General features: G+C 34.4%; 1 protein-coding gene across 4 annotated transcripts; it reads right to left on the bottom strand.

Annotated features, from left to right (window-relative positions):
* Positions 1-406: 406 nt before the first annotated feature.
* On the bottom strand, positions 407-26,733 carry ARFGAP1_1 (ADP-ribosylation factor GTPase-activating protein 1). 4 transcript variants are annotated; one of them, XM_051210237.1, is made up of 11 exons: positions 26,614-26,733; positions 25,439-25,548; positions 24,925-25,096; positions 22,787-22,856; positions 22,531-22,738; positions 18,945-19,041; positions 16,436-16,546; positions 14,523-14,582; positions 13,087-13,202; positions 9,428-9,516; positions 6,243-7,025 (listed from the first exon to the last, which is right to left on the bottom strand). In XM_051210237.1, the coding sequence occupies exons 1-11, from the start codon at positions 26,671-26,673 to the stop codon at positions 6,808-6,810; spliced, it is 1,311 nt and encodes a 436-aa protein (XP_051070207.1). In that variant the 5' UTR covers positions 26,674-26,733; the 3' UTR covers positions 6,243-6,807. The 4 variants fall into 4 exon arrangements, with proteins under 4 accessions (XP_051070204.1, XP_051070205.1, XP_051070206.1 ...); XM_051210234.1 differs by having other exon boundaries at positions 407-7,025; positions 22,531-22,856; XM_051210235.1 differs by lacking the exon at positions 9,428-9,516 and having other exon boundaries at positions 6,165-7,025; positions 22,531-22,856.
* Positions 26,734-26,973: the final 240 nt, after the last annotated feature.

The following is a 26,973-nucleotide window of genomic DNA, read 5'->3' on the forward strand; positions in this document are numbered from 1 at the left end:
CTTATATATATATATATATATATATATATATATATATATATATATATATATATATATATATATATGTACATACACCATCACCACCAACCACCTATATTAGGTTTATAATAGAAACTCTGTATATTCTCAATCGGAATCCGCAATAGTTGAATGTAATAACCGTAGGGAAATAATTATTCCTTTTGTCTACTTAGAAACTTATAAAAATCAAAATAAAACGATATAATTGTGGTTATCAAAACAATAAAGGAGATTTCAATGAAATAAAAGATAATCTAATGTCACGTAATTTTTATGTATTTCATATTGTCCATAATAAATAAACGTGTATAAAGGTATACCGAATAATAATAATAATAATAATAATAATAATAATAATAATAATAATAATAATAATAGTAGTTATGCTAGACCTTATACCCCTATCAATAAAATGACGTAATAATATCGTCAATTAGAGAACAGTGACTTATCAACCAAACTAATAATACCTAGAAACCCATACGAACAGTTTAGAGTTCTTATCAGTCCGTATCCTTATCTAGACCTGCCTGTTGAGTTCAGAACACTAATCTCAACTTCTGTGATATATATCATGTATTGTAAACATACTTCGTTTATAGGTGTCATTACCAAGGTTTGATTTGATAATTTCGAATAAATTGAGCATTGGGATATTACAAATATTTTACTTTTATTTATACTTCGTTTATATACAAAAACCAAACAGACCACATCGTACTATAAAATAGGAAACAACATTTGTATAAGATTTAGTCAAAAAGTGACTGTAAATGTGAAAGACTGTAATTAATTGATTGGGGCATAACTTAAGAACGGTAAATCGTATAATAATAGTCTATAGGTTAAAAATGCTTATAATAAGAGGAACATGAATATACATAGGTTACTTACTTAACAATTTACACAATAAAAATATATGTATCGTATTGGTTCATAAATAGTTCTCCACTATTCTCGTCGGGATATAACAGTTAAACATTTATTTAAAAACACGAAGTATAGTGAAGGGATCTCTTTTCAACGAATTTACTATCAAGCTGTACAATCGTATATACATGAAAATTCTTTTTTGTTAAAGTACTAGTTCCGTGAGGACATATGAACAAGGAGTAACCACAATGATGCAATCGAAAGATTACAACGCTAGATTGCGTAATATGGATGATAACAATAGACTAACTAAGTTAGTAACGAATTATAACGTGAATGTAGTAAAATGACTAAAATGTTTCTGATTGAGATCATGAACCAATTGATATTAGACCACCATTGAAAACCTGAAAGCATTCGTACGCGAGACTGAAGGCTCTGGGTATTCGAATCCTGCGAGCGGGATCGTGGATGAGCACTGCCGAGGAGTTCCACGATAGGATGAAACGGCCGTCCTGTCCTTCCAGGTTCTCAATGGTGGTCTAACATCAATCAGTTCATGATCCCAATCAAAAACTTATTAATCCCCACCATCCCTATACTGATAAAATGTTTTTGTTACAGTAATTAAAGGTCATCAAAGGTCATAGAGGTGTAAAAAAAATAATAAAGTTATGGGAGGCAAAATCCGACTCACATGTCCGTGTCGTGTCTCCTGGATAATGAGATGAATGACTCATGAACCAACGTAAGCGGTAACCCGGGTGGTGGAGATCGGGATAATCACTCACTCTTACCTATACCCACCAACAGATTACGAACTCCACAGATAAACATAGCACAATTACATTTGGAATGGAAAACGACAAAAAAATTTCGAAAGTGGCACATGTATCATATGGAGTTGCTCGTCATTGGGCAAACTCCAAAGGATTGCAGAAACAACTATTCTAGCCCCGGTAGTTGTGCCGTGCTTTGATGTGGCCTGTTTCTCACTAGAAGGGCCTACTAGGCTTCACCAACTTGTTTGGCTGGAAGGGGCAAATAAAGTGATATGATGACTACTTATGAATAAAATAATGGGAATGTGAGACATAAGTAAAGGGGGGATGCAGTAATAATAATAATTTAGGCCAAGTTAACGATAACGATAGGACGTTCTTTTGTACGCATAGTTCTGCCTTGAGCTCATGGATTTGCCTAGTAAATATTAGAAAATTTAGTACAATAAACTGAAATCAATAGTTGAAATCATGATTCAATTGAAGCAAGACCACCAGGGAAAACCTGGAAGCACTGAATGACTGTTTCGTCCTGTTGTGGGACTCCTCAGCAGTGAGCATCCACGACCCCGCCACCCAGGATTCGAACCCTGAACCTATCAGTCTCACATTTGAAAATAAACTTTGAATACAAATTGATTGAAAATATGAAATTAGGTTTATTTCTCTTACCTGATTTTTTTAAAAATGAATCGTTTCGTTTTAATTACCATTAAAATTAATTGTTTCTTTAAAATTTGAATTATAGTCATTTTTGATAACTGAAAGAAATGTAACAGGTTAGAAACTCTACACTACCTGTATCGAGTTTTTATTTATTTATTTAAACACATAAACATTGGGATAAGGAGGCACCAAACAGATATGCGACACATAAATCATTCGATTTATGTGAAAGCTGGAATACTGCCCCGGTTCCCAAGTCGAAACACGTGGTTTTTTTTAAGGGCCGCGCCCCGGGCCTTTGACCTAATAGTCTTATTTATTTATTATTTATTTTAACACATAGATATTGGTACAAGGGGGAACCAAATACATATGAGCCACATGGATCTCATTTTATATGTGTGAGGGCTGTAATACTGCCCGGGTGCCCAAAACGAAGTAGGTAGTTTTCTTAGGACGCCCCCACCAGAGCCTTTGACTTGAAGGTCTGATCCATAAGGCAGTAGAGCATAGTAAGGAGATGCAGTCACGTGGTAGACGGTGACCAACGAATGGTTCATACGCCACTTGTTCCATCAGGATCGTGGAGCCCATGTGCACCATTGGTTTGGAATGAGGGTTTTCCAACTCCCCTAGGTAGACTCTCCATATCCACCGACCCAGTTAAAGCGCCAGGCATTCGCTTTCCGTCCTCTCAATTTCATAAACAACACCCCCGCCACGAGAAGGCAGTGAGTAGGACTTCCTTGAAAGTGGCTGTATACGCGTGGCCATGTGAGGGCATTTGGAGAGGGAGAGCTGACTGTGGTGGACCAAAAGTATAATAACCAAAAATTAGCGATAAAGTTATTACGTTCAAAAGTTAATGTAAAAATAACAATTTATAAATCAGTAACACAAAATAAAAGTTCAGGGACGTTACTTAAATCAGCTAGTTGTTGCGTGTTCCGTTGAGTTTTGGTCCCAAAAATCCACAATTATTTATGAGTAATAACTCCAATGAGGTAAATATGACTCCAGTAAGTTTCTTTGACGTAGGATGTAATAGAAACAGCACAGCAGTCTAAAATGTGGATAATATTCGATTTAGAATGCGATTAGCTCGATAACGAGTGAGAATAGAACAAGGAGCGTGTGTGTGTGTAGTAGTGTATTTGCGAACAACCAAAAGTGTGTCACGCTATGTTAGTATCACAACGGAAAAAGTGTTCAAGGTCATTGACTAAAACAACACGTACAGTCATTTAATGATAAATGTACATACAGTGAAAAATTGACAAAACAAATACAAATAATATTAAAAACTATTTACAAAATAAGCTTGTCAGTCATATCTCCACATGACTCTACCCACTCTCGGCAGTACCAGGGCATTTGGGGGCGCACCGAGTTTAGATTTCCAGATTGTTTTAATCTCAATATAACGTTACTGTTGATTGTTATCTGTTGCTTTCCATATTAAATGTAAGTGTATTTTGTAAGTTTTCTAGGTCATGTGTTAATCTTTTTTCTTATTCTTCTCTTATTCAATTCTCCTCACTAATGCTATTCTGAGTATTCCCCTAGTACACAAATTAACTTCTGGTTAAACGAGAATTGCTAAAGAGGATCAATAAAAATGCAATGATGTCATTTATCAAAATGTAATTGGTGTTTGGTGAAAAATCAAGTGGATCAGAATGCATAATTCAATTTACAATATTTGATTAATTGATATCAGTATGATGATTTTAAGTAAGTTTCTTAGTTTATACGAATTTAACCATTAATCAAAACGTAATAAATCAAGATAGTTAGTAAGTTGTAAATGTATTTTTCATATCAAATGAGACCTACACTTAACTGTTTGTCTCTTCTTTATTTACATTAAGTTGCTACTTTGACGTGGTGGCCGGAGCTAACACGAAAATTACTCACAAAATGGTCGTGTGTGACCGACCTCAATTAGTTGTTCCTTGGACACTGAGGTCACGCTTTCAGGTCATTAAGACCACCTTCAAATAATCAGAGATAAGTCATAACTCTGTATATGAGTTCATCATTAAATAGTGGCTAACAAATTACAATGAAAGAAACTCAATACACATCATTAAGGGAGAAATACATCTAAGAAGAAATAAACCATTCCGACGATATTAATTTACTGATTCTGTACAATTGTATACACGACTGACGGGTACGAAGGGTCTCGCAAGATCATGGATTGATTGATCTTTAAGTGTTCGCACACGAGACTGAAGGTCCTGGATTCGAATCCCTCGTGCGGGATCGTGGATGCGCACCGATAAGTAATTCCATACTGGGATGGAACTGTCGTCCCGAGATTCCAGATTTTCAATGGTGGTTTGGCTTAGATTGACTCATGAATCCAACTTTGAGAATACGAAAGCGTAGAATTGGTTTATGAAGCTTAACTAATTAGTTTTAAGGGATACTAACAAGCTGTTTCCATTCTATAATGGAAGTGAACTATCACCTAGCAACATATATTCAATCTAACTGTTGGACTTACAAAAAAAACAAAGGAACTGCAATCGATTTATCTATATCATGAAATAATAGGAACGACAAAGCTAGGACGAAGTTACAGTTCCGTCTAACATTTAATTAAAGATTTGGATGCGTTCTGTAAATAACGTATTTGTTATCCTCCTGTTTTTCTTTTGAAGTAGGCTAAAGTACGATAATCCTGAAATTACAAATGACTGGAAAATTCTTACAAGACAAATGAGACCTGTGTGAACTAGAAAGACCGGGCGACAAATACGCTACAACACTTTAAAATTAATAATTCCCACACGAATGGGAGAAGACTGAGCTTTCAGGATGGTTATCACATCAGCAACACAAGTCAAAATTGTGGTGAAATAACACTGTCCGTACAGCAACAAGAGTGCTTTTCAGGCACATCACAAAAGTAGCAAACTAGAAGCAAAAACAATCAATTATATAACTGAAAGTCACTGGGGAAATCAAGATTAGGGGCTATTTCAGTTGCCCTAACACATGAAGACTAAACTTTTTAAAAGAGAAACTAGATAACTTAAAGTCTTCACGGCACTTCTGAAGAGTTTAAATTGGAATCACTAATAAGTTGGACAGTAACATATTTGATGACCGCAACTTTACAAAAGAAGAATAGAGAAATGAGATCCCATTCTCGGATTTATTAATCTGTAAATTAAACATATAAGTATAAGAATCACAAGTATACAGGAAGCCAAGTTATATAGAACAACATGAGCAACCTACAGAACAAATTGTACTAACTGCGAGAAACAATATATTAAACAAAGTAAATGATCCCTTTACCTACGTACACGCAGACGCAGATTGAAGGTGGCAAGACACGATATGCTGTTGCTTATTTCAATGCATCCACAAAACCGTGGAAGAACGTACAGTTGAGAAAATATAGAAATTCGCTATGAAGGAAATCCCGGTAGCATTGCTTTGTATCAATGTAAACATCCAACACAGAGAAACATTCTACGCATGAAATTACGACTGTAACTAGTGGATATGATGATTTTAAATAAAAGTGATAAACTACTCATTAGTAAACAAAATATTCCCAAAACAATTTCGCACAAGACTCAGGACTTTTACAAATTCATCAAGTTCACAAATCTATCTATTCAAATTTAAACTGCACTGTTCTATGTGAGACCTATTGACATTATCCACAGAAATAAGGTAGATCTGAACCTAAAATCTAATCATTAAAAGTTAAATACACCGGTAATAAATCACCGATCCATGTGTTGAAATTGCTAAACAAAGACCACCCCAGTTACTACGGTCCATCTTCATAGAAGTAAGTCATTGAACAACATTTAAATTCACCATTCATAAATTATAAGCCTCATTACTGAATAATTGAATCAGAGTAACATAAACAAAAATTGAACAAGCGAATATATTGAATAAGTCACATCTGTCTGTAAAAAAAACAACAAACGTAACCACATAAAAGATGATTTTTACTTAAACCGTGCAAACGTTTCACATTATATATCACTCATACCAAACAGAGTACTACTACTGAATTAGTGATACTAATATCGTACAAAACGCCAAATGGGTTTAAAACAAAAAAGACAAGAAATCAAAAAGAGAAAGATCATTGGCTTAGTTACCATTACAAGTGATTATAATTTATAGATGTGTGCATCTTTAATTCCTATTATATAAAGATTACATAGCGAAATCAAGATAGATAGATATATATAGTAAATGAAAGAGATTTTTTCAGATTGAAAATAAATTACACATTATTTCGAATTAAGGAAAGAATAGGGGGAAAAACAATTTTTATTCAATCAAAAAAAAATCAAACAAAAGAGCCAAGAAATGAATAGTTACAGTAAGCAAACAAGATAAGATAAATGACCTTGATCACACTTCCAAACAAAACAAAAACAAAAAAAAGATTGGGAGAATTTAAATTATCAAGTAATTGAATCTAAGAATTTTTACGGCTTCTTCGATTGTGACCATTGTTTTCAAGTTTGGAATCACGTTGTACAACTGATTCATTAGTTAGTGTTGTCCTAGAATTACCACCACTAGCAGTTGTAGTAGACCAACCATTATCATCAATCGATCCCCATCCATGATCACTGCTTAAATCCCAATCACAGGTTTCATTGTTATTCCAATTGGTATTCGACAATGAAGCCCCTAAACAATAATATGAAGGATATTTGTTTGTTTAAATGATTATTCTTTTTAAGGTAACCTATTTCAAATAACTTACATAGTTTATCTAATAAATACATGGACTGATCTATATGAAATACTAACTATGGATCTAATTAAACACTGAATTGAAATCATAGAACAAAGAATGGAAAACAATGTATGAGACTCAAACACTAAAAAGCCTATAAACAAGTAATGCTACTTATCGTTTTTGACATTTATGACAGAGTTCACCATGAATCTATTCCTAAGGAACAAACAACGAATACTACCTTCTATGTTGAGGTTTTCAAGCGTATGAGTAGCCTTTCGAGTGGTATATAATGAATGGCTGCCGCAAGAAGACATTTTACTGAAAAACTAAGTAACGATATAGAAGACGACAAGATGTAAAATGGCAAGGTAACTGATGAGTCTGATTTTTGAGGATTTATAGTAGGGGGAGATGTTTAAAACAATGGAAACGAAGATGGCTCAAGTGTGTTTCTCACAAATAAGGTGTATTTTGAATGAGATAAGGTCAACCTAGTCCGAAAATCATTAAATACAGTAGTTATAATCTGGCGCTGCATTTCTTAAAGAACTACATATAAGGCAAAAAGTACTCATTAGAATGCTGATTAATCAATCACGCACATCCATGAATACATTACAAGATGATGTTTAAAAAAATAATAATGAAAGACATACGGATCTTTTCCACTCGCTAAGTAATATAATGCACTGATGAGCAGTGCATACCCTTTAACATATAGTCTAATATATTGCTTGGATCATAGATGGAGTGAGCTATTGAAAGTCAAATAAACCCTTTTGCATTTTTTTTTTCATGAAATTTTGTCGATTATAAATATAGGTCCTGGGTTCGAATCTCGCGGAGTGCGGGATCGTGGATGCGCACTGCCACTGAGGAGTCCCATACTAGGACGAAACGGCCGTCCAATGCTTCCAGGTTTTCCATGGCGGCCTAACTTCAATTGACTCATCATTTCAATTGTTGAGAATATAAATTCATCAATTTATATGTTTTCGGTTTCATTACAATTATTACAGATATGTTTACGAATGATACTTTAATTATTATTAGTCAAAACTAATGAACATATTACGTTATTTATTTATAAATTAACACAACCCATATATTGATAGAAATGTTAAGTAATAATCGAAGTACACACTACGATATCTTCCAGTTGATCCTATACAATTATCTTTCACATCAAACAATAAACTGTCATTATTACTATTTGAAATAACTAACAAGTATTAATGTTATCAATAACTAACGCTGAAAATTCAAGTAATCCAATCTCTTGCAAGTATGACATAAGTTGACAAAAGTTGCTAAGGCAAAATAGGTCCCTAAATGTATGTAATGATGAAGTCTCTGTAAAATATATATATGAGCTTGGCAACAGCAAAAAGCTGGGATTACGCGTGGTTATAGTTGTGCGATGACAGATAGAAATAGTCGGGTATGAAATAGTTGAATCGTGTTTTCGCCTCGTTAGGAGATACCAAAAGCTCTTCTGTGAAACCACCCATTTCCTCTTTTTCTTTAATTGCGTACGTTGGGAGGAATACAAATAAAACGCTATGGTTGTAGCTGACAGTAGCTGCTACCTTGAAGTGATAGTCGGGTTTGCCTATTGTAATCAACCAATCCAGATAGACTAACTGGAACACTTGTTCTTTTAGGATCCTACTATCCCAAGCAGGTCGGTTGGAGATCGGTAAAACTAAAATTACAAACTTAAGGTTCGAGAGTGAGTTCATACTGCTGACTGTACAGAGGTGTGACAGAATTAAGGTGTTTTCGATAGACAACAGGAATCTGCGACAATGAAGCTTTCTCACAATAGAAGGAAGGAGGCGGAAATGTTAAACCTCACCTTACCATACAGATTTTTCTCTGATAGTAAGACAGTTTGAAGTACGTAACTAACACACATTACAAACTTGTCATGAAAAGGTCGTGTTATCGGCCATGAGAAGTCGTCCCTTGAAGTCTAGGGTCACGTCCCTAGGCCAGTGACCTACAGGCTAATTTACTCCGATTCCCCATTACATTCTATCATTTTTATTTTCTGTTCACATTCCAAATATAACTATATTAATATATCACATAGAAAATATATTCATACAACTAGTAGTCTTGTCAGTCATCCCTAATTATTCGGCGAATTCTGTCAATAATACAGTCTCGTAACTAACCATCACTTAGCCACACATCATATCATTGTGTTCATCTATAAATAACCACTCTACACAGTGAATTTATCAACTGAAATCCCGTTTCAATAGTTGTCAAAAACCTCGTCCATAACACACAGTTGCACACGAAACATTCTTCATTTTGAATGTGAACGAAAAAGCATTACCTTTTCCTTCACTTCTATTAAACGAATCGGTTCCATGTTGTAGGTGTCGATCAAGAAACATTGAACTGGAACGATCTTGTTCACGATTACTAGCATAGAATGATTAAAAGAAATATAAGAATTCAAATAAATCAACAATTCTTGATCGAGATATTTATGTCGATCAATTGGCGTCAATCTAATTCACTGATCGATATTAACTGGAGGACTTATTACATTTGAAGGAAGTGAGGAGGGAGAATAATTGGGTAAAATGGAACTTACAGAAATCGTTCATGAAGATATATATAGGCGTCTATTTATTAAATACTTGAATCCTGGTATTTTTATATTACTTTTATTATCAGGTATCATTTCATTCATAAACTACTGTAATACACTTTAATGTTCAAAATTACTAATTAATTGTACACTTATTTCTTAGTTTTATGGTATATGTGATTTAGTTGTGCACAAATTATGATGCCTTATTTGTGACATATTGTGAACAAGTAATTGATCTATGTAATTCTTTGAGCTTTTATTTCATGACAACCACACAACACTGGGAGGTAAGTGTAATTGACATCTTCATATCCTGATTGTTTACTAGGGATTAAAAAAAAGCTGTTTAGATCAGTAAAGAGTAAAGATTTTCAGTTATTGTTCAAAGACATGTGTTATTAGTTCAAGAGAGAACATATTATTAATGGATTCAATAATATAATGTTCATATTCAATGGATATAAAGAAATTGAACTATCGAAGACTAAATAAGATTGAAGAAAGTTACCACATCTTAAACTTTGGACTCTTTACAACAGTACAAGCCTATAATCCCCACCAGGATATAAACCAAGGAAAATTGAATATATGAAACAAAATAAGATAAATAACTATGTAAACAAGCTAATTCGAAAGTAAACCACTGGAATTCATCAATAATTATACATCATCAATAGTAATAAGTTACATTAGTCACATAGGTAATACAACCAGTAGTAGTATTATGCGCAATCGATTTAACTTCATTAGTGTGATTATTCAGTTAAAGCAGATAAACTGTTCGAATCCAATCAATTCTACTAAAATGGTTTTAGTCGCTCTCGGAAATTCCACAAATTATAAATGCTAAGTAATAGCTTCTTCTCTTCGTTTCCCTTATATCTCATAGATTATTACTTTTTACTACTTATAAAAACTATTACATAATTAAATAATTAATTTTGTAAAACCTGATAAATCTTTTAATCGAACGCTAGATTCGGTTTCCTAAGCTCTTCTAGTGACCACCAGGCTAAATCTACAATGCAACTTGAACACGAGAGAAAAAGTGTGAAATATGGGAAGAACGCTTTACTTCAAGGTTAATTTATGTACAGAAAATCTAGGGTATTTATAGCATTTCAGATGGCCTTAGACTTCTGGAACCCCTTCTAAACATAGTAGCAGGATAAGTAATCGTCCAATCAGAAACGTGACTTTTCACTTTCTAAATCTTTCTGAGAAACTGCTATTGAATGTTGATTGTATAAAATGTGTACCAGAGTTTTCAAGGCCCCCTTTGAGCTTTTTTCGAGGAATTTACTGGGTCTCCCCTAAGAAAACCACTATTTTACTACAGACTAGTACAAGTAGGAAAAACTACCTATAAATACTATTCTACATATTCAAAAAACAGTATCATCAAGAATAAAATTTACTTCGCTGAAAATGTCTTGATTCTTGTTAAATAAGTTTTCCTGAAGTTAAAATGATTCATATCAGAAGGGGCTTTCGTGGATATTATAGTAATTTCAATAGTTGAGATCCACGATATTAATCAACATATGCTCATTAGTAACCCGCTTCAAGAGGTATTTCCTGGAGTTCTAGTAAGAAGCAGTGAACAGTGGAGTTCAACCGGGTCAGTTGTGAGATAGTAACTCACTGAAGACAATGGTGGATGTGTCACTCAATTTCGTGGATTGGTTGAAGTTAGATATTAACACCGTTGGATGCCGGCTCAGTGGTCTAGTGGTTAAGTGCTCGCGCGCGAGACTGATATGTCCTGGGTTCGGATCTCGCGAGGCGGGGTGGTGGATGCGTACTGCTGAGGAGCCCCACAATAGGACAAAGCGGCCATCCAGTGCTTCCAGGTTTTCCATGATGGTCTAGATTCAATTGACTCATGATCTCAACTAATGAAATTAAAATGACTTAACCAATTTTTATTGTCAATATCTATGAATTATATTATAAGACGATCATACGGATATTTGATTTTATCAGAGGATTAAAGGTTATTTTGAAAATAAGTCTTATTATTAAAGATTAGCAACGATAAATCGTTCAGCAGTGGTCTATACAGATGTTTGATTTATTGGGGAAACGTGAAAGCTATGTGTTCAACTGATCTTAGTACATCGTGAGAAATATCTTCTTAACATTAAAAAGTAATATTATCTGATCTCCACCGTATATGGCTATCAACAAATTAGTTATTAGTTATAGAATGAAGATGATCCGACACATATATTCATACCACATCGATATTGATAAAAACACTGTGAAACCTATACATACACTAAATCTTGAAGAAAATAATAGCCAGTATCAAATAATACAGTCAAACAGTCTCCTATAATTACATAATATTCTAGGGAATTATAAACCACCTAACTATTAAATAATAGAAATTTAAACGTCTGAATTGACAATCTATTACTTTACTCACTATAATGCACTAAACAGGTAGATATTGATGTGTTAGACTGAAACTTGTATACTTCTATCATATTTATGATAACAGTAAACTATAATGGAGTAGATATAATGTAAAATTCAACTTAGAACTAAATAGTGGAGACTGTTGAATTTCAGTGAAGTCAGTAACCGATAAAAATTAGACTTGTACACCATTGGATGTCGGTTCAGTGATCTTGAGGTTAAGCGTTTGCACGTGAGATCGAAGGTTCTGGGTTCGATTTATTGTTGTAGGGTAGTAAAGGTTCACTGCTAAGTCTCATACTAAAACGAAACTGTAGTCTAGTGCTTCAAAGTTTCTAACGGTTGTCTAAATTAAATCGGTTCAAGAAATCAATAAAAATTATAACTAAGTAGTTGTTCGCTGGGTGTTTGTAATAGATAATCAGTGGGGTTGAAAGAGTAAAAGATGGTCAGAAGGTGACACCACTCCACAAAGATATTGACTGTTAGATTGAGCCGTGATGATACATATAGACTACCTGGTTGAGGTCCACATTATCGCGATCAATCGTTGGAAAAATTGGATGGTATAACTAGAAACCAGTCACAATGTCACAGATGCATTCACTCTGCCCTAAAATACTTAAACTTTTTATACTGCAAATTTATTCTTTCCGTCCGAATAATTTTTTCTACTGCCACTGGTACTGTTATTGTTACTAATCTGGTATTTGTTTTTATAATTTTGCTTTATAATATTGGTATGACAACTTGAACCGATGTACATGTGTCAGATTCTATATTGATTGTGATTGTATGAATGATTTTCATAACAAATCCAGCAACTACTTTCAAATAGTAAGTTACATGTTAATGTGATACACTCTTAGTTTTACTCAGAATAGATCGATGGTATCCACACTAAGCTATGCTTTTAAGTGATGACATTCACATTCGACTGTACACACATGAATTAGATTGTTAAAACCTACTTGAAGAGAGTAGACCCATATGATTTGTCAAAATTTCCGGTAGACAAATCTGATTCAGGATTGCTGGTCCAATATGATTCAAAACTTCGAATTCCTTGCGCTTTCACTGTTTGCAACTAGAAAAGTGTATAAAATAATTATTTATATTAAAACTATAACATAACTAACCTGGATCTAATGAAATAGTTGAAGAAAAGAAACTCATTGACGATAGACAAATCAATAAAACTTTTCGTAAAAAAACATGATTGATCGTAAGATGAGGTCGCATTAAGAATTTTATAATGCGCATTGCTGTCAATCACTTCCGTTATTACAGAAAGATCCTTGAACTAGTTCCTGCTTACAAAATTTCCACTCGGTTGAACGGGCTAGAATTTTCAAAATTAAAATGCTTTGATCAATCCCTCCCTCCACCAACAATATGGTTAATGGTCCTAATAGCTCAATGGTAATGTCCCTAACTGCAACACCATTGATTACCTATACTACACATCAATAAATTTTCTCTGTCGGTTAGGTCACAATGAACAAGGGACATAAGATAATTCTATAAGCACTTGACAATTCACTGAAACAAATTAATTACGTCCTAGTAATGATCATTTTGGATAATATCGACAACCGGAGTAAATGTTTCCCTTGATTCGGCTTTCAATCGACGTCATATTTACTAAATGGTTGTACATCAGATACTTTAGAAGTTTTAAGAACTAAATAGAAGTAATTTTACTTAACCTTAATAGGCTACAAACTAGCTGTCATCGCGTTTCTTTGATTTCGTGCGAACAATTAAACGTTGCTATCTTGAAACTGATTGGTTTTTTTAGTACATTTTAGGTGTTTTACCACTTAAATTATTCTTTTTACAACAGGTAAAACTTACAGTTATATGTATATATCAGCATTTCGGTATGATTGAGTAACACTTAATAGCATGAACTACGAAAAATACTGAATAATAACTTCATTCTATTTAGTCTGTTCACTTTTAATCGTTTGACAGATCACGTAATTTTGAACAACAAAAAAGTATAGAGATTAAGCACTTGCGCACAAGACTGAAGGTCTTAGGTTCAATTAACGGTCGCAGAGTTGTGGACGTCTACTGCTGAGGAGCCCCACATTAGGACAAAATGGTTATCTAATGCTTTTAGGATTTGAGTGGTGGTCTAGCTAAGAAAAGTTCATGATTTCAACTGTGAAAAAGGGGGCACAAATTTACTCTATTTTTACAATGAGTAGTTAAAATTATCGACCTATGATTAATGCAGAGGCATACAATCAAATTTTTAGCTCAATTGTAAAGGCAATTTTCAAGTTATCATGCAGCATACAACATTATGGCCTAAAAGTGACCACAATAATAAAATCACACACACATATATCCTGACCTTAGAACACATGCATATTAATAAAACAGACTACTTACTAACCTTTGAGGTAACAGTATCAACACCTTTTGATAATGAATCCAAAATATTGCTATCTTTAACCTTTTTTTAAATACAAAAAATTCAACAAGAAATGGACAACATTGATTATTTGACAAAGACGGTGACGACGACTACAATTACAATAACGACAAGTGTTATTAAAACATTCAAAAACACCAGTAGTTTTGATAGTCAACTTATTTAGTCTGCATTATTTCCCTGTGGTTATAATTTCAAATTAGTTTTGAAAGTAAGATTTAGCAAGTAACCAAATATAAACATTTGAGTACATAAAGGCACTTGGAAATGTACGCTTTTGTATCAAGGTAATTGAACAAGAGTTACTTTATTTATTTGAACACATAAACATTGGTACAAGGAGACACCAAATACATATGCACCATACAGTAACAATAAGGCCGGTAGTAGTTATCACTGATTTGTTTGAAGGCTATGATATTGCACAGGTGTTCAAACCGAAGCAGTTAGTTTCCTTAGGGGGCCACTCACCAAACCTTTGACCTGAAGGTCTAATCCACAAGGTAGTCGAGCAGCGTTAGGGGATGCAGTCCCATGGTAGCCGATGACAAACAATAGGTTAATACGCCATTTGTCCTTTTAAGATCCTGGAGCCCATGTTCACCATTGGTTTGGAACGGCCAGGTGTATCCTCCATATCCACCAACCCGGTTAAAGCTCCGGACATTTGCTTCTCGTCCCCTCAATTTTGTAAACAACACCCCAACCATAAGAAGGCAGTGTGAACAATAGTACACCTCAAATAGTTAATTTAATAGATGGAAAAGAAAAACAATTGAACCTTAGAACAAGTTATTTACTCTCTCATAAAATATTATTACATAAAACTGTTATATACAAATTAACAAACAAACATTTGTTTTTTCATAAAAGATAATCCACAATGTACAAACTAGTACGTATCACTTGTAGCTCAATCATTTATACACTTGAAATTTAATCGTTGTAACACAGATTTTAATTTTATAACTAAAGTTTAAACAGTCAAATAGTATGGTAAATTTACATTCAATGACTATAGATCTACAACTTGATGCCTTATACCAGAAAAGGACAACTTAACTAAACTATTATTATTATTATTATTATTATTATTATTATTTCTTTGCTTGATTTATTTTCCCCTGGACAAATATTGAAATGTGTATTGTTCAATGTTAATTACATAAATCTTATATTTAATAATTCAACTAAGAAGTGATGAGATAGATTTATTACATAATATACATTATTTGTAGGTATTTTGCTGATTGATTTTTTATCAGAAGGGGTTTGTGGAGATTTTAGAAATTTCACAGATTGAAATCATGAGTCAATTGAAGCTGGACCACCATGAAAAACCTGAAAGCACTGGAAGGCCATTTCGTCCTGATATGGGACTCCTCAGTAGTACGCATCCACGATCCCGCACCCCGCGAGATTCGAACCCAGGACATATCAGTCTTGCGCCAGGCTCGAAACGACCGTCCAGTGCTTCCAGGTTTTCCATAGTGGTCTAGCTTCAATTGACTCATAATTTCAATCTGTAATATTAATTTTTTTATTCCAGTATTAAATGAATGATACATGGAAATATGACGACGACGACAACACCAACAGAAATAAAAAAAAACTTAAACAATAACAACGACAATACAGAATATGAAATGTACAATAAACAAACCAGACTACAGGTTATAATTGGGAAATTAAAAAGTATCAAAGAAAAAATATTTATGTACAATGTCGATCAAATTCATTTTAATGTGTTACTTGTGTACGGGTGTGTGTGTGTGTACTGTGTATTGTAAACTATGAAGCCATATTCTTATTATTATGCATAAAACAATATAATTTTATGAGACTTTTTCAGTATAGTTATTTTTGTGACTCACTTTTTCCTGAACGGATTGAGTTAATTCTTTGGTTTTTTGTGTTGCTTGAGATGCTAATTGACTGGTACATTTAGCAGCTACTGAGGCCACTTGACTAACCATTGCCCAACCCTAAAATTACAAATTCAAAAATTAACAAATAAATTATGAATAAAATATATAATTATTTTTATTTCAAACATTAGAATTCAGTGTTGTTATGCCTTTGGTTTGTTTGTTGCTTATTGTTTAATTTATCCTTTAGTTACAATATACTGCTTTTAATGATAACACTATAAGGGGTTTGTGAAGATAGTTGAACTTCATAGTTTATATTACAGACTGATGTTAACTAAGGTGTCATAATATCAGGATGAAACAGCTATCCACTGTTTCTTGATTTTCAATGGTTGTCTAGGATGATAATAATTATATGTTCACCAAAGTAATCCCTAGATTTCTAGTGAGATGCTGTGAACAATGGAGCGGGTGAGGGTTGGAGGCAGTTACCCACTAATGGTACTGAAAAAGTAAACATGTAAACAACTGGATTCCAACTGAATGGTCCCAAGGTGAAGTGCTCATAATAAGGGTCTCGGGTTTGACACCTAATGAGGTCGTGGATGTCCATAGCTGAGAATGCCCATACTAGGACGAAACACTTATCCATTGTTTCTTGATTTTTAATAGGAGACTGATTAAGATCAGTTCATAATGTGAACTATAAAACAAAATAATGACTTTCAACACAAATCAGTGAGAAAAAATTGTAGAAAACAACAAACATGAACTAGCATATTATAGTAGTACGTGAAAACTAAGTAAATAAAACGAAGGAATCAGAAATGACAGCTTTCAAAGCAACATCACAATTTAAAAAAGTAACGCAACAACTTAAAATTAATAATAATTAGTCTCAAGTGTATCTTTTAGATATTACGTCGGACTACTTGACGGTAATAAGTAGTCTAGACTACGTGACTTGGTTTCTAAGGCTGGATTATTGAAGCGAATGTTATTGTTTTGTTACAACAAATCATTTATCTTTCTGTATCAGCAATTTGATGTATAATTTGAATTATGATAACATTGTTTTTCTTCTTACTACATATACTTTGTGATACGATTTTTATCATGAACTGCGTCTATTATTTTTTAAACATAAACCATTATCTTCGAAAATTGATGACGTTGTAGAGCATTTTCAATTTCTTAGACTCATCTTTCATTGTACTCTTTACGACATAGACTATACCCAGATATCTAATAATCTGGTGTGTGTAAATTCTCAATGCCCATTCCACCCTCCATAATAGACAGATTTCGCCTTTTGGTTTCAGGATTTTTACACAAAACTCGGTCATTGGAGTTAGGAATCTGTGTAAGAACGACACACTAGTTATATGCATTTACTTACATTGTTAATAAACAATGGAGATAAATCTAGTTGAAGTCAGTCAGCCGGTTACCACCAACGTAGAGCCTGGTATACACATGCTTATCAATCGAAATGCCCCACCACTTAAGCACAGTGAAATTAATTTTTCAAAACAAATATCAAAGTAGTAGAAGTAGCGACAGTATCATTGATAGTAGGAAACATTAGGCATAAACGATATGATTTTAGAATAATGAATTACTTAGAGGGAAAGTAGTACAAAACAATTTTGAAATTCAGGATTAATAGGTAAATAACGAGTAAATGCATTCTCATTATTGTGACCGACTTTGAGTAATGTTACCTAAAGTCCCTAACTATTGGTCACGATAGACACGTAGACCACAACCAGGTAGTTTGCACCTACCAACACAGCTGACTCTTATAATCAATGACATAATAGACTGATGTCACACCTTGGTTCGGCTCCCACTAAGCTTCCTTCTAAATTACTCCTACAGAACAAATGTTGCACATACGTAATATATGTCCCAGCTATCTTAGCCAATAGTGATTTGTAGCCTCACCAACCAATTTTCCACCTTTATCTAGCATCTTCTGCTTAATTTCAATGTCGTACAATTGATGGTCTCCATACACAAGCGATGTTTTGAAAGCATATATGACCAAATGTTAGTAAACTATCCTTTATTTTTAAAAAAGATCACGTTTCGTAGACATAAACTAGAACAGAGCGAACTGCTGACCAATAGACTCGTCCTTTGGTTGCCAAATAAATATCTCGTGTCCTGATTTCCCGTGACATCAATCCACCAGGGCTAATAAAACTTTCAAGATAAGTGACGTAGTCGATGAGCCTAACTACTTTACACCCGAACCTTAGTAGTTGAGGCGTTGATACAGATCGGTCCTAGAGAGGAAATTTTGCATTTTAAGACAAACGCACCGCACTGGCATTGTTGTTCAATGCGATTAGAAGATTTTGCATTTTGTCATCATCAATACTAAACAGAACTGTCATTCATGCATCCTAGGTCACATCTGAAGTGATGATCATAGCTTAGTATCAGAAACTTGGGCTTCATAAATGAGTTAATACAAGATTAACGATGAAATGCACAAACAACTTACTGACTGCCATGAGTATTTATCATTTCGTTCAGGTACTAATGAATAATGCCTAGATGAAGAATTCGTATATTTACCATTATCATCCATAAATTTAGAGCTAAAATACAATAAAATCAATAAGATATTTAGGAAATGGAATTGACATAAGACAAATAAAGAAAGATACTTCGTTTTAAGCACTTTTTCACCATAGCACTTTATTTTAATCTTAGTAACACAAATTTAGCAAAATATTCATATCAAAAGTTGCACAGTTCAAAAGTAAAATATATATATATATGGATGAAAAACTAAAGAAATATACCAAAACTTCGACATTTACACTGATTCTTATAAAGATTGTTTAACCACTATGTAACTTATTGATTCCTCCTTTTCGTATGATGGTGTGAATTGCAACAATGTAGATTGATTTGAGCACTTGTATCAGAGATCTCAACCTATTCTGACTAATAAATCAAATGACTGAGAGGTATTTATCCAATATCAGACATTTTATGGAAGGTTCCATTGCATTTTTTCAACTGTTTAGAAGGATAAAATAGTGATCATATGGCAAAAATGTTTTTGGCACTGATTTCTAATCGGTACCAACAACGCTTTAAATCAATTACAGATGAATTATTTCAGAAAACACCAACACTACCATCCACCTATCTATCTCCATTCCATTCATCACTCGATCACATATCATATCATCGTGTTCATCTATAAATAACCACTCTACGCAGTGATTTTAACAATTGAAATTCTGCCCCATTAATTGTTAAAAGCCTCTTCCATAACATTATATTCTTATGAAAATTTCAAGCCTAGTAATGATGATACACTGTGTTTCGATGATATCTCCACATCTAGTAACTCTGATGTACCACAATTAATAAACACTTTTTCCGCTTCTGTTTTAGCTCTGGACACCGCAAAAACAAAATAGTCAAACATCGGAAGAAGAAACAAGATGGAAACGCAATTCAAGTGTCATCAGGAAGCATAGTAAAGATATTTCAGCAATAATCAGAAGACAGATGCTCACGTTTTCCGGTATTTACCTCTGCTGAAAATTATAAATGGATTTGACATACACATCGCATAAAAAGGAACTGCACAAAAAATCCATGGACTGTTTTCGTAGGCAGAGGAATCGCATTTATGATTGGGATGGATATACTCTCGAACAACAGTTCAATATCGATCAGCCACTTTGGCGTTCACAATCCCATGAAGCCCTGTAAAAAGCAACCTTATAAAATTGCTCGACTTCCTTCGCTGAGGCTGATTTCTGCTTATTCCTACTGTTGTGTGTCAAAACCAAGAAAAGTTAAACAGTGCTGCTGAACCGGATGAAAGACTCAGCAGACGCCCAATTTCGAGATCAACAAGCTAGATTCTGTAAGGGTTCGTCGTGTAGACCAAATCGCGACACTATGGATCATCGTCGAACAATCAGTTGAGTGGGACTCGTCACTATACATCAACTTCATTGACTATGAGGCGTTTGACAGTATGGATAGGGGAATATTATGGAAACGTCTTCGGTGCTATGCAGTACCTGAGAAAATCGTCGACATCATACAGAATTCATACGATGGATTACATTTCAAAGTCGTGCATGAAGGACAGTTGACAGATGCATTCCAAATAAAGACCGGAGTGAGACAAGTCTGCCGACTCTCTTTCCTCTTTCTTCTGGTGGTCGACTGGATTATGAAGACCTCCACATATGAGAAAAAGCATGCAATACAATGGACAGCTCACAATCAATCAGAAGATTTGGACTTCGCAGATGACCTGGCCCCTCTCTATCTCATACACACAAACAAATGCAGATGAAGACAACTAATGTAGCATCAGCATCTGCATCAGTAGGCCTCACCATACACAAAGGAAAAAGCAAGATCCTCAAATACAGCACAGCGAGCACCAGCCCAACCACATTTGGTGGAGAAGCTCTGCAAGATGTGGAATCTTTCACGTACCTGGGAAGCATCATTGATGAACAAGGAGGATCCGATGCAGACGTAAAGGCGAGGATTGGTAAAGCAAGGGCCGCATTCCTACAATTGAAGAACATATGGAACTCAAAACAACTGTCAACCAATATCAAGGTCAGAATCTTCAATACGAAAGTCAAGACAGTCCTACTGTACGGAGCTGAAACGTGAAGAACTACTACAACCATCACCAAAGAAGCACAAGTATTTATAAACAAATGTCTACCCATGATACTCAATGTCCTCCTCAGCAACAGCCTACTGTGTGAGAGAACAAACCAGCTTCCAGATGAAGAGAAAATTAGAAAAAGGATAGGATATACATTACGGAAATCAGCAAACTGCATCACGAAGCAAGCGCTAACTTGGAATCCTGAAGGGAAACAGAAAAGAGGAAGGCCGAAGAATATACTGCGTCGAGAATCGGAAGCAGACATGAAAAGGATGAACAGCAACTGGATAGGATTGCCCAGGACAAGGTTGAATGGGCGACCTATGCTCCTCCACTAGGGGTAACAGGCGTAAGTTACTGTTGTGACTACTTATGAGGCAGCCAAACTTTGCATAAGGTTCCTGATTCTTACAAAAATGAGAATCATGAATCTCAGAATGCCAAAAAGTTGCTCAATCATATTCTATGAAACCATCCTTTGGTCCTTCCAGTGACGGAAATGCCACAAGAAACGGCATAATCAGGAACAAAATTTGTGTGAATGTGACCATGTTAAAAATTGGATCTACACTAACACTGGTTCGATTATTATAGATCATTATTAGGAAAAAAGGTAATTATCCCACAACTAGGTGGTATTTTATTATCCGTGTCAAGACAAACATAACTAATGATATCATTTTTAAAACTTAGTATAATTAAACGATAAATGTTAGCGTTGCATAGGAAGAAGTTATGAAAGTTTTGATTAATAGTGAGTTGAGTTTGAATATTAAATTGAAGCTAGTGTGGTAATAATATTGTTCTTAGGTCTCACAAGTAAAAAGCAAAACTAGTCTCACCAACACATTGTATGTATCTGACCTTTTGCAGCTGGATTTGTCGTTACAATGCTAAAAAGGACACAGACTATTATAAGACGTCAATTTTCAGTATAGATAGGTCGATTTTACCTATGCTACTGTCAACAATCGACATCAAATTTAATTGTCAAGTCTAATAAAATGAGAAAAAGGTAGGTTACGTGTGAATCCTTAAACGAAATTACTAAAAAGACACGTGGAATGCGTAGGATTGAAACCTATCATAGACCTGATAGAGAAAAAAACACCTCCAAACTTCATTCAAAAAATTTCTTCGATACAAAAATCAAAGACGAATTTTTCGACTAAACACGAAATACCATGATGTTACGCTGATAATTGGAAAGACTGCAAAACATTTATTATTACGGAATTACGAAAATTTATGCAACAAGATACCGAGAACTATTCAGTCTCTAAGTTGACTAACAAAACTAAACACTAACTAATAAGCATTATTCGATTCACAACTGGAGCATATAGTAATACAAACTGAACAACTATCGTGTGCTTAAACAAAGTGTAAACATAGCAATTACAGTGATTGAAAATTGACATACTCAGCCCAATCTGGAACTTTATCATAACGTGCATTGGCAGAAGTTGTTGTTGTCTTCGTTGCTGGTGTTTTAGATGAATCATGCTCCTCGGATAAGTTTGTATCCCTTAACCAGGATTCCAAATCTGAATGGCAACTGGTCATTTTGTTTGATCCAGGATAATAGTCAGGGGTTTGATAATCATTATGATCATGAAAGTTTCGTTTATCTGAGGATAAAGATGGTAGATCACCGGTTGTTTTTACATGACTTATACTGGTAGGTTTATTATTACGTATATTAGCGGCGTCTTCGTCCCAATCCTCACCAGACGCTTCAGTTGCAATCTGTAACAATAAAAAAATGACCAAAGCAGATTAGTGTGCTCACGTGTGCTCCATGCTGAGTCACACTTAACAGATAAGGGTAAGAGATCACACTATGCTGCACAAACTAAAAGTAGGTGGAACATAACTGAGATTCGTAACCCAATGGATTAAAATCGTTTCTGGATCCCTGAGTTACATATCCAAGAAATAAACATAAATAGGTAAGGAATGAGCGTGTTATTTTTTAGAAAAAGACCTTTTCTACCAGTCAGCTGTCTTATAATCGAATATGAGTCCATTTAAAGGCTTGCTTAAGCAATCTTGTCACGTGAGCAGTTATCACTTGGACATATTGTATTATTGCATACTATCAGGCGATTGGCACATTTTATCCATTAATCAGACGACTGCTAAAGGTCTATTAATTATAAATCACAAAAGGCTAAGTTAAGTTGTGATGTTTAAACCCGTAAAATTATTCTTAAATAGTCGGACGAAAGATGCTAACATTATTTTCAACTTCGCATTAATTGAACTTAAATTTCTTGACAGTCTACACTACACAGAAATTTTATGAGGAAATATAGGTAAAAGAATATTTCCAAACTTTTCAAGCTTAATTTTCCAAATTAGCCCACAGTTGACAAGTGTACTGTTAAAATTCCAGTTAAATCTACCATCCAACAATAATTGACAAGATTTGTAGCCCTGAACGAGGATTTTGGGAGTTATGTGTTATCTGACCTGGGTGGTTTAATCGTGAAGTTTTTATTGTCTTTCCAGACATCATTATCACATACTTGAAGAAGAAGTGAGCTACTAGCTGTTTAGTTTTCAATAATGAAAAGCAACTAAAAACAACGGAACACATAAAGTTAAGGTATCAACAAATTATTCGTGGAAAATACATTTTCACCCAATATCTGTATGAATGCTATCTTGTAAGACAAAAAGGTTTTAGTAAATTTAAATTATAAATACAAAACACTTCCAAGATCACATTTATTGAATGACAAATCTTTATCACCTTCAATCGTGGTGATTGAGATGCTTTATTTGAAGTCCAAATTTACTTGAACTTCATGTTGTGCAGAAGTCTTCACAACCGACTTAACAAACAAAGTGTAAAAGATATTCCTAATATCAATAAGTACTGACCAAATATTTCTAGATTAATTTACAAGGACAATTCCGTGTCTTAAGAATGTTAGTAAGCAGTGGAATTAAATGAATTAATCTATAACGCTGAGAAATTAGTGGACAGTTATTTTAATCAAATTTCATTATATATAACATAGCAACAAGTCAACGATGTACATATATGGTGGGTTGTACGTCATTCGTTCCGTTATGGTCAATGTAGAACCTGTCACAAACGAACCTCAGCACAAGTTACTATATCAAATCAGCATAACAAGTGATTAGCGAAACGAATATCAAAGGAGTCAAAATAACAGCAGTATCAATGATAATATACAGGTCTTAACATAAAGAATATGAGTCAGAAAGAAAGTGGAAAATACTAAAAATTATAGAATACTATCAAAGCCCAAGAATCAGAGAAACGTGAAAAATAAATGCATTTGAGCTACTGTGATCAGATTTAAAGCCATTTCATCCAGGATCTACAAACACCGACCACGATTATTGCATAGAATTTGACCTGGTAGCCTACACATACCAATATGACTCCGACAAAAAATTCAAAAACTTTATAGGCTAATGTTACATCTTGATGTGGCTGCTTCCAACTTTTAATATACTCCTACCCTAATTATCACTGAGCGTCAAGGTAGGTGGTGGTTAGTTATACGCAACACAATTCGCTGTAATCCGCTATTATTGGGCAAGAACGTAAATCTGAAACTTGTGATTTAAGCACCAAACGTACAGCCAGAGGTACAAAACAGAATCTTGCTCTACCAGTTGTTTGGGAGAAGAGATATTATATTAACTCCTACACAAGTCCAACAAACAACCCACTGGAGGACCACAGTAGATTAAATGAATTTAATTATAATGTAATTACTGAGTAATGAATACCTTGGTCACTGGTTAACCAAGATAATGACTATACTGTACTAACCTTATCTCTCAACAAAGCAGCAGCTTTACTATTATACTTTTCTTGAAAACTCCACTGAGGTCTGTAATCAGGTTGTGAAACGAAAAACTCCTTAGCATGTCTGTTGCCTCCAACTTTCATTTTTTCCAACTCCAACTCCTTCCATTTATCCATGTTAATTGAGCGAACAAAACTGATTATGAGAATAATACAAAAATAAAACTACATTAGACACTACTTAACATGTTAAAGAAAGACCAAAAAATATTTCTTCAATAACGATACAAACTAATTTCTACCAGTTTTTTTTGATGTCGTAGAACCACTATTAACTGGTTTCAAAAAATGTACCTCAAGAAGTTCGCTTGCAGAGACTAATAGACCCGGCAATTACGAAGGTTGTTGTGAAACCGTAAGACAACTATCTCATTATTTTAACACTGTGATAATTAACCAGTTCTCACAGAGACAACGATAGAAAACCAGAGCAAAGGTTTTAGAATAACCGAACAATACTTATTACGAAACGCCTTACCTCAAATGAACTCCCAATCCACGATGTTTTCCTGAACACTCTAAACATATCCAAATACCATATGTAACGCTAGCCCATTGAGGATTTGGCGACCCACATTCGAAACATAACTACAAATGAAAATAAATACTGATTATAAAACCTCTGGTTTAATAGGATATATCTTGAAATCATGACTGTCCAGGTAAAACTTTGTCCAGTACTCATTTTTTTGAGACCTGGATGCAAGCAATACAACTGTGAATATACTTAAATGTTTACATTCGGAAATAAAGCTGATAGCCGACATTAGGCATCTTTAAAGAATTTATGCAGCAATATAATATCTCATACGACTACAGCTTGATGAACATTAATAGGTAGCAAGTACTACTACATCCCCAGAGTAAGGTTTGAAAATCAGCGAAACCCCAAGGTAGAAATATTGCTGTTAAATATTTTACAGACATGACACTTTTTATTGTGAACCATTTTCCTGACGGGATGATCAACTTGAAAGGACAGTTGGAAAAGTGTACTTGACTAGTTTATATATACATATATATATATATATATATATATATATATATATATATATATATATATATATATATATATAATTCAGACCACTGCAGAGTAGTAGTCGGTTAAACTACACGATCCTAGTTTCGATCCCAAGACTGACTTAATTCGAGGTATGCGCTACTTCTGATTGTCATCGACTGACCTCGTTACTAAATACAAGTGAATTGTGTGCGCTTGCTGGGTCGTCAACTTACCTTTTCTTTTGTTCTTCTCTTTCCCAGCCCTCCTCACTTACGCTACTCTAGTACATAAAGTACCCTCTGGCTATACGCAGATCGCTACACTAGTAGTTCAGTAAGGTTTTCTGATTTCAGTCTTCAGTAATAAGGATAATAGGTTGGTCAACTTGTGTTAATCCTTACAGTTTGCTTTCCAGTGAAGGTCCAGCTTCTTCTCCATAGATCTAGTTCACCTCTTTGTGGCCGATCATATATGAGTTAGTGTAAGGTACAGGGTACAACGTTCAAAAATAGAATAAAATATTGTTCTCCACCTCATTAACTTAATGTCGATCATTTGGCCGCACTGGAAATGAGACACGGATACTAAGTCAGCAAGAAAAAAATGGAAACGACAGTCATTCATCCACATAAAGGCAAACAATGACATACATGGTTCGCATTTGTTTTCTTGACATCCATTAGCACTCGCCGTGTCCTTGGGCTAGCCATCCTAAATTTCTGAAAACGTTGAGCACACTCGACAAGAGCGCGCGTTTCGGAAGGCCGAGAATATTCAATGATTTATATTACAAGCTCTAAGGACAGAACACCGGAGGCCATCATCAATCTTTCTCTTACACGCCTTACTTCATATCTCTTGGATTATACTATTGAATCTACACATTAACTCGTAAATTTAGGAGCTTTAATAACCATTTATAACGATTCAATACCATATCCCTTTGTTTGATATTTTATATGTAATCACACTGGAAGTGGCAAATAAATCCTTATGCATGCACGAGTGTA

Source organism: Schistosoma haematobium, chromosome ZW, assembly GCF_000699445.3.
Source record: "Schistosoma haematobium chromosome ZW, whole genome shotgun sequence".
NCBI lineage: Eukaryota > Metazoa > Platyhelminthes > Trematoda > Strigeidida > Schistosomatidae > Schistosoma > Schistosoma haematobium.